The 10,115-nt window shown below is 43.3% G+C and overlaps 1 protein-coding gene across 4 annotated transcripts in view; it reads left to right on the forward strand.

Moving 5' to 3' along the window:
• Positions 1-9,675, forward strand: part of SIN3A (SIN3 transcription regulator family member A) — a 70,910-nt gene extending 61,235 nt beyond the window's left edge. The window contains exons 19-21 of one of the 4 annotated variants that reach the window (XM_040413729.1): positions 3,134-3,228; positions 3,516-3,714; positions 8,817-9,675. In XM_040413729.1, the coding sequence (XP_040269663.1) occupies positions 3,134-3,228; positions 3,516-3,714; positions 8,817-9,047 (525 nt within the window). In that variant the 3' untranslated portion in view covers positions 9,048-9,675. The remainder of the gene's footprint in view (positions 1-3,133; positions 3,229-3,515; positions 3,715-8,816) is intronic. The other 3 variants (XM_040413727.1, XM_040413728.1, XM_040413730.1) reach the window with 3 other exon arrangements.
• The last annotated feature ends 440 nt before the right edge of the window (positions 9,676-10,115 follow it).

Raw genomic sequence — 10,115 nt, forward strand, 5'->3', positions numbered from 1 at the left:
GGGTCCTAGGTTTGAAACTAACCAAGGATAACATCTGCATGTAGTTTGTATGTTCTCCCTGTGTTTGTGTGGGTGTCCTCTGGGTACTCCGGTTATCTCCACACTCCAAAGACATACTGGTAGGGACCTTAGATAGTGAGCCCCATTGGGGACAGTTGGATGATAATGTCTGGGAAGTGCTGCGGAATATAGTAGTGCTATATAAGTGCATAAAATAAATAAATAGTAAAAACTATAACTTGCACTGCAAAGAAGAAAAAAGTGAACAGTGTCAAAATATGGTGACATAATTTTTGACTATTACTAGCTGCCGATGTAACATCACATGCATGCAGCAAGTAATAAGTATCTTTAAACTGTCAGCCTTGATGTCCAATAGTGTAATGAGTCCATCAGCATTCACTTATACGGGAGACGGACAGGGCACCTAGCGCATGTGCAGGATGGACTGGGTCCTTCATCGGCTGACATGTTTTGAGCTCCGCGCTGGCACGCAGGTCAGGGGACATACGTGTAAACGTGAATTATTCTTATTACACTATCGGACATCGGTAATGATTATTACCAGCACATGTGCAGCTAAAATTATAATCTGGCCAAATCCTTTGACCTCCATAATCCTACTCCCCCATAGAATAAAGGTAAAGTGTCATTATTGCCACGTAATGAATACAGGAAGAACAAAATGTTGTAGAATTCATCTGATGTACCCCAAAATGGGAAAAATAAATAAACTGCCTTTTGAATTGAGGAGATCAAAATAATGAAAAAAATTGGCGGGCCTCATGTGCCAAACTTAGGCTTCAGTCATAAGGGGTTAAACTTTAAGCCAATGCTACCAGTGAAGTAACAATGGTATAAAACCCACAGACCAGAGAAGCCGTTCCACTAGAGGCCATGTGTGGTTGAGACAGCTGGATAGCGCCATACTGCGTAGTGGATAACATAGTGCATCCTCTGCATGGGCTGGGAGTCGGAGTAGGAGGGTATAAAGGAGTATTGTATTGTCCCAGATGTCTTCCAAGTTGTAGGGTGTGTAAATGTCATCCGGAGGCCGGGGTCACAAGTAACTGATTAACCGCAGATTTTTGTGCAGCAAATCCACAGTGTGGTACAGCACCAGCAAAGTGCATACATAAAAGGTGCAGCATGTCAATTTATACATTGGATTTCACCCTCTGGAACGGAGAGGGTTAAAGCCGAAGGCTCTTTCACAGTAAAAACCACATGTCATACATGCGGTCTCGTTGCAGTTCGTAGTGTGGAAATGCAGCAAAATCTGCAAGATTTATTTTCTGCGGGATTTTTAATCACTTATAAACCCAGCCTTTAACGGGTTGTGTCTAGTAATCGAGCGATCTTGCGATATGGACGTTCGGGTTATCTAAGAATTCCACTTGTTGTGTCACTTAAGCAAGTGGCATTTATCATGTAGAGAAAGTTCCTACAAGACACTTACTAATGTATTCTGATTGTCCATATTGTCTCCTCTGCTGGCTGGATTCATTTTTCCATCACAGTATACGCTGCTTGTTTCCATGGTTACGACCACCCTGCGATCCATCAGCGTTGGCCGTGCTTGCACAGTATAGGAAAAAGTGCCGACCTTTCTGGTGGCCGGGGCAGTGGGAACTCATAGGCTGGAGCTTTTTCCTATAGAGTGCAAGCACGGCCACCGCTGATGGATTGCAGGGTGGTTGTAACCATGGAAACGAGCAGTGTATAATGTGATGGAAAAATGAATCCAGCCAGCAAAGGAGACAATATGGACAATAACAGTACATTAGTAAGTGCCTTGTAGTAACTTTCTCTACAGGGTAAATGCCACTTGCTGAAGTGAGACAACCCCTTTAAGCCGGTTTCACACAGCAGCAGTATGGGAGCATTCTTACCATGGCCAGCAGCTCATCTAACAACACTAAGCCCTACAGGCCTTAGCTTAACAATAATGACCAAACTGAAGTCCCATGTTCATATGTGTCCACATTGCTGAGAAAATAATGTTTTAATATATGCAAAGGAGCCTCTAGGAGCAACGGGGGCGTTACCATTACACCTAGAGGCTCAGCACTCTTTGCAACTGCCGCGTCCTCTGCATTCTGATGGCCAGGCAGGCGTGATGACATTTACACTGCCTGGCCCTGTCAATCAAAGTGGAGAGGGTACAGCAGTTGCAGAGAGAGCTGAGCCTCTAGGAGTAATAGCAACGCCCCCATTGCTCCTAGAGGCTCATTTGCATATATTAAAACATAATTTTTCTCAGCAATGTGGGCACATATGAACATGGGGCCAACACAGATGTCTTCAGCTGCCAAGTGCACATGTAACAGGTCAGCCAGTAGCATAGGTACAAAACTGCTGACAGATGCCCTTTAGACATACAATCAGGCCAGGACTTGAATAAAAATGGGCCTATATTGTGCACGTGTTAATCTGGCCTTACTTCATTTTTTTTTCCTCAAATGATTATTGTTAGACCCTTTTTTATTTTTTATATATTTTTCTATATAATTATATATTTTTTGGCATTATTCACCTGGACGCTGCAGTTTTTAAGCTGCAAAAAAACAACGCTTGAAAACTGCAGCAAGACGCAGTCCGAACTGAGCCTAAGGGCTCGTTCTCACAACCATGTGAAGCCTGTGCTGTGGACGGCAAATTGCGGTCCGCAATGCACGGGCACCGACCGTGGCCCAGCCGCATGGGGATCGTGGACCCATTCACTTGAGTGGGTCCGCAATCCCTGCGTTCAGCCAAAAGATAGAGCATGTTCTATCTTTTTGCGGTGCGGAGGCATGGAACGGAACCCCAGGAAGCACTCTGTAGAGCCTCCGTAATGTTCCGTTCCGTGCTACCGTTCCGCATCTACGGATTTGCGGACCCATTGAAGTGAATGGGTCCGCATCCGTGATGCGGAATGCACACTGAACGCTACCCGTGTATTGCGGATCCGCAAATGCGGTCTGCAATACGGCAACGGGCAGCACACATACGTGTGAACGAGCCCTAATTGTGAGCTTCGTAGACCTCTTGCTGCTCCGCAGTTCTTCTCTTATTGTCTGCTTTCCTGTTATGGGTCTTGGCATTCTGGGCTGCGGGACTAATTCTGCACAAATTGTCTTCTTTCTTTAAGCGCTGGTCGGACTATGTGGAAAGATACATGAACTGTGACTCTACTTCCCCAGAGCTGAGAGAGCATCTCGCACAGAAACCTGTTTTCTTACCCAGGTGAGCTCATCATCTGATACCTGTGCCGACGACACTATCCCTGGACTTAGTCAGTAATCACATTTGCCTTTTTTCCTGTAGGGTTTTTTCCTTGGTTTAGTCTCTACCACCTCTGTTGGGAAGCTATTCCAGTATTCCTATCTTCACATTTAGTCTGACCACTCCACTTTTGAGCTTTCTATTGTATGAATTATTTTCACCTAACTTTTGAGAGCTTTTTTCCCTCCCGCAGATCAAGTTTCTTCGCGTATAGACGTCAGCCTAACCAGTCCCTTATTATCACGCAGGAACCTGCGCAGAATCCGGAAGTGCCAGCGAGGCCGCGAACAACAGGAGAAGGAAGGGAATGGAAAGCGAACGCTGGAGAATCTAGAGAGTCTGGACAAACTGCAGTGCAAATTCAAGCTGAACTCTTACAAGATGGTATACGTCATCAAATCTGAGGACTACATGTACCGTCGCACTGCCTTATTGAGGGCACAGCAGGTGTGTATACGTGGAAACTCACTGGGGTGAAAGCTATGCTAAAACATAGCCTTTATTGATACTCCCAAGACAAAAACACAGAAATGAAGTGGCAATTCTGGAGGAGCTGCTCAGCCCCTGACACTGTGGCGTGTCTATTTAATGGAGGAGCAGCCCCACCGCATGTGGACCGCAATAATCGACTAACCCCAGCAAAATATGCATACAATGGAGGACGTCGACGCGGTCCACATGCACCACAAGAGCAAACTACACAGAATGTAGTAAATAAACATAGGAAACAAAGAGAGGATTTGCACCAACAAGAAATGCTACTGACTAAACAGGGGAGTCATACATGCAGGTATTAAAAGCTGAGACTTCCGCCAATATGTTCCAGTAAGGAAGATATCAGAGCCCATCACTGCACCACGTCACGGTCACTCAGCATGGCAGAGGGTCCTAGCCGCTTCTCTAACTATGGTGTGAACACAGTCTGGGGGTGTTGTAATTCAGCACACAGCCAAGCCTCCACACAAAGGCCCAGCATGAATACTGTGGCAGTGCAATGTGAATGAGGCCAGGCCGTGAGCCACACCTATACCAGACCATGTGATGGAGGTTACCAGGTGCAACAGAGTGTCCAAACACACTCAAATCTAACAAGACAAAAACACAGAAATGAAGTGGCAATTCTGGAGGAGCTGCTCAGCCCCTGACACTGTGGCGTGTCTATTTAATGGAGGAGCAGCCCCACCGCATGTGGACCGCAATAATCGACTAACCCCAGCAAAATATGCATACAATGGAGGACGTCGACGCGGTCCACATGCACCACAAGAGCAAACTACACAGAATGTAGTAAATAAACATAGGAAACAAAGAGAGGATTTGCACCAACAAGAAATGCTACTGACTAAACAGGGGAGTCATACATGCAGGTATTAAAAGCTGAGACTTCCGCCAATATGTTCCAGTAAGGAAGATATCAGAGCCCATCATGTTTATTGATACTCCATTAAAATACGTACTCAGGAGCAGTATAAAAATATAGAGATTGGCCTCAATGGTGTCAGACGCTCCTATGATACGCAGGAGACAAAAAAACTGATGCCATTTGCACAGGGTACTCGGCAGCCACAAGGCGAAAAAAGTATAAAGAACGGTTTGTTCCTACCCTACTCTATATGTACATGGGATGTCCTGATGACTCTGGCGGGATCTTTATACGGTCAACCAAATCTGACCCTGGAAAACCCTACAGGCGGGTGTTAAACTGACCCTGTAAGCCTAACCACGGAGCACCCTCCCTGGTAAGGTAGGGCGACCCCGTCCAAACTGGCCTTAGCCCATCATCCCTATATGTCATGTTTCACTAAACGCTCTGCAGGGGGCATGGACAGGAGGGGGGCCACCTAGTAAGTCTTTGATCACTCTGTCGCTCGCTTTATCAGTAGTTAAGGGCAGAAATGTCATGTGTCTCATATGGACAGATGGAGAAATTATTTAAAGAGTAACTAACCTTTCTAAAACTTTCCTTTTAAAATGTTCTAAATAGCCTTAATTTTTTTTTTTTGTAATATACTTTATTAATCAATAATACAGTTCTCCTACTCAAATAGGCGCCCAAAGACCTAGGTGCTGTTGCGTCTTAAAATCATTATTCTTGTACAATGCTGACATGTCTGCTCTGTACTGGTGTACAGATTTTTCTGGGGGCCTCAGTGATCACTGCACAGGCCAGAACACCGATTGCAGCTCCCGCCTGTGCTCCCCTGAGCTTAGCTCAACTGTGGCACAGCACATCGATACCCTGTGCAGACGTGATATGCCAGGATTTAGCTGACCTCAGCGGGCTCCTGTCTGTGTCCGCTCAGCTCAAGGCTCTCTATAGCAGATTGGTACTCCTGTACTGCAGTGCTGTTGAGAGCCATGAGCCGAGCAGAGGGGGTTCAGGCTTGGCCAAATCCTGGCATAGCATATATGCACGGGGTACTGATGCGCGGTGCCAGAATTTACCCAAGCTTGAGGGGTGCACAGGACTATGTCAGCGCTGTACTAGAAAAATGATTTTTAAAACAGACTCGCACCCAGGACTTTGGGTGCTAATTTCAGTAGGAGAACTGAATTATTGATTTGAAGAAAGTACATTTCAAAAATAGGTTTTGAGCTATTTAGAACATTTTAAAGGAAGGTTTTAGAAAAAATAAGTTACTCTACTCTTCTTTCCCCAACTTTTAAATATATATATATATATATATATATATATATATGATGAAAAAGGGCAGCACTCCAATAGATAAAAATAAAAATAACTTTATTTACCCATAAGGCTGTAGCGACGTTTCGGCTCTTACACAGGAGCCTTCCTCAAGCAGCCTTCCTGCTTGAGGAAGGCTCCTGTGTAAGAGCCGAAACGTCGCTACAGCCTTATGGGTAAATAAAGTTATTTTTATTTTTATCTATTGGAGTGCTGCCCTTTTTCATAGTTTATATTTTATTATAATATTATTTATTATTATTATTATTATTATTATTATTATTATTATTATTTTTTTATTTTTTTTTCATTTTGTTTCCCATAGCCATAAGAAGTATTAGCTATAGGCCATTCACACACATCAGTAATAATCCTGTATTTTAGCATTTTCTCCGTCATGGTGATCTCTGAACTGAATGTGTATCACCTTACCGTCATCACTGGGATTGAAGCATTTTTTTAAAATAAAATTACAATCCTACTGCAGTCCGTAGGGTCTGGCTTTGTCTATTCCCAGATAGTTTTGGTTGGTATCAAGGTAAATATAAAATGACGTAAATGGCAAGGGCTGAACACAGCCCTAGGCCACATTCACAGCTCAGTGTTTTGCGTCTTTAAAGGGGTTCTCAAAGTTTTTTAAATTTTAAATTTTTTTTTATTTATAACCTGTCAGTATCAAATCGGCGGGTGTCTGACACGACCAGCTGGTTGAAGAGAATGCGCGCGCCGTGCCAACGCTGACTTCTCTTCATTGCTGATCTTCTTGCCGTCGACATCACAGCAGTGAGCAGTGTAATTACACCTAAACTGTCCCATTTACTTCCGCCACTTTTTTTTTTTGTGGCGTTCACTATGCGGTAAAACTGACTTGTGTTCTTCATTCACCAGTTCAGAACGAATCCGGCAATGCCACATATGTATAGTTTTTCTTGTGTTTTAATACTGAAAACAAAAACTTCAGAATTTTTTCTTTTTTTTTTTCTTTTCATCGCCATATTCTGATCCCCATGACTTTTTTTTTTTTTTTTTATAGTTCTGTCTACGGAGATGTGTGGGGGCTAATTTTTTGTGGGACAATCTGTAGTTTTTGATAATAAGATTTTGGGGTGTGTATGAGTTATTAAATGTTTTGGGAGATAGTGATGGAAAAAAATTACAAATCAGCCATTTTGTTTTTCTCCGTTTTGCCACTCACCGTATTGGATACTTTTTTTTTTATATATATATATATATTTTAACTGTACTGGTGATTTTTGCATGCAACGATGGACCGAAAATAAAAAAATATATTTTGAACCAAAAGGTGTGCTTTTGGTGGGTTTTGAACTAATTGTGGTCTGTGGATGGCATTGAGGAATCTGTGGATGACACACTGATATGGGGCATCTGTGGATGATACACATATAGTATCTTATGCTGGTCCCCTCTGTGTTCTGTCATGTCCCTGTGTAAAGAGTGACCCCCATTACACCAGGCTCCACTCGCAGGATTACATGAATAGACTTTATATGTAAAGACTGCTGTCAATGGGGCCCGGTGTAATGGAGTACAGTGACTGCACCGGGCCCTGCCGCAAGTGCAACAGCAATTGCAGGCCTCCAGCCCATTCTCCTACCCTGCGTGATAGAGGTTAACTGTAACTGATACATTGCAGGCTGCGCTGTGCAGCATAGCGGCCGGCGATGTATCAGTGTTAGCCTTGAAAAAATTGCACCATTCGCTTTATAAGACACACTGCAATTTCCCCCCTACTTTTGGAGGGGAAGGGGGGGCGGAGTGCATCTTAGAAAGTGAAAAATATGATGTGTGTAATATATATATATATATATATATATATATATATATATATATATATATATTATATGTGTGTATATGCTCACAAAAAGTTGGGGATATTTGGCTTGTCTGTGAAATTTCTGGATCAATCTAAAATGCACTCTAACCTTTACATGTAAATTTAATGACCTTCTCTAAACTTTTGAATGCACATGTCCAACTGACCATCTACTGTCTAAGGGGGTGTCGCGACTCTTTCCCGGTGGCATATGTCAGAGGACAAAAGTCTTTGGCATGTTGGATTTCAGCTTGCCACATCCTTTGTCCTCATGGGAGCTGAGACATTTTCTTTGGGTCTGGCAGTAGCTTAAAGGGAACCTGTCATCAACTTTATGCTGATCTCACGGAGGGCAGCATAAAATAGTGACAGAAATGCCGATGTCAGTGATGTCACTCATGAGCTAAAAGTAAGTGGTTGCTGAGAACCAGCATCATAATCATTGCAGCCCAGGGCTTAATAAGAGTCAAATCTACCTGAGAAGAGTCCTGGTTATTCCTAATCTCCTGCTCTCTCACCCATCTGCTGATGATTGGCAGTTCTCTCCTAGAGAGAAGGGGAGAAAACTAGGTAGAAGCCGGTCAGTCATCAGCAGGTGGGCAGGAGAGCAGGAATTCATGGATAACCAGGACTCTTCTCAGGTGGCCATGACTCTTTTCCAGGCCCAGTCTGCAATGATTGTGATGTTGGTTCTCGGCAACCACTTACTTTTAACTTATAAATGTCAGACTGCTGAAATCAACTCACCCGTCTCTACCTTATTCTGCCGTTAGTATGGGCAGCATAAAGTTGATGACAGGTTCCCTTTAATTCCCTTCCCTCTATTGAAAACACATGCATACTTGGCCAAGTGCACATATGTATTAGGGGTTGAAGGAATATCTGTTGTCTGAATAGTTGTTTGACCACCTTTAGTGTGGAAAATAAATGGTTTTGAATAGGACTATTTTTTGTGTATTTTATATATTTGGTGTTCATTTAGACATGTTAAGATTTAACATTGAATCTGTGTCATCTTGTTTCCTCTAGTCCCATGAGAGAGTCAGCAAACGACTGCACCAGCGCTTCCAAACATTGCTGAGCAAATGGAATATGGAACATGTGAGCCGGGAGATGGCAGTTGATAACAGAAAATGGCTGATGGGAGAGGGGGTGGATGGTATGGTTCCCTGTGTCACTACCCGGGACTCGGAGACCCTACATTTTGTGGATATAAACAAGTACCGAGTAAAATATGGACCAGCCTTTAAAACCCCTTAAAAAGATGAGACGCAGCCATTCCTTTTTAGAGTGACTTGTTTGATGCGTAAGATCTTTTGTCTAAACCAGCAGGATAATTTACAGAAGCATGGGTCGAACTGTGGCCCTCACGTGGAGGGCTTAAGAAGCTTTCTTGTTGCCAGAAGAGTTGCCGCAAACCCCTCTGGTAGAAAATGGGGTTTAGTGTTACTGAGAATCTCCTGCCAATCTCCCCACCAGTTAGTCTTAGCAGACCTACTCTCACCCGTGGTATGTAAATACAAGTGTGTAAATACCATTAAGAAAATTCTCCCCTTCATCTCCTGTCCCCTCCATTATTTTATAGCGAGCACCGTCTTAGTTTAACCTTCTGTTACCTATCTTTGTAACATAGCGATTGGGTGGAACATCTGGAAACCACAGCCTCCTTTATTACTGTTTCTACCAAAGGGAGTCTCGAGAGTGTGGTTTATATATAGAACTAAAGTATACCTGTCAGAAAACTACCCCGAGCCCCTCTCTGCTGTATCTCGTCAGTGTGAGTGTTATATTTTATCTTTTACTCTTCTGTCCTTTCTTCTGCCCCCTTTTTTTTAAACACTGTGTAAATAAAGAAAAGGTTTGGTATGACTACGTTTCTGATGGAAGAAGATGCAATAATAATTCAGGTGCTTTCTACTTACAAGACAGGTGACGAACATATACTCGACCGCTGTTTCTTTAGGAACATGAAACATAAGAAATTATTTTTATATTACTGCACAATAGTGATAAAGAATGCAATATATAGTTTTACAGCCTGCGATGTTTCATTATCAATAATAGGCAGTATATACTGTATGAATAGGTCTTTTATACTGCCTGAGCACAAATAAGAAACTTAAAGGGGTTGTGCAAGAATGGGGGGGAGGCGGTTTGGCAACCCCTCCCCCCACTTACCTGTTTCCCGAAACTGGCTCCCCGTTCCTTCTCTGCTGGGCTCTCTTGCTGTAAACATCTGTTTTGACATAACCGCAGCCGATCACTGGTCAAGAAGGTGACTGGCTCCCCTTACGTCATGACAGATGGTCACATGGTGCAATGCCAGTG

The sequence above is a fragment of the Bufo bufo genome, chromosome 1 (assembly GCF_905171765.1).
Source record: "Bufo bufo chromosome 1, aBufBuf1.1, whole genome shotgun sequence".
Classification (NCBI taxonomy): Eukaryota; Metazoa; Chordata; class Amphibia; order Anura; family Bufonidae; genus Bufo; species Bufo bufo.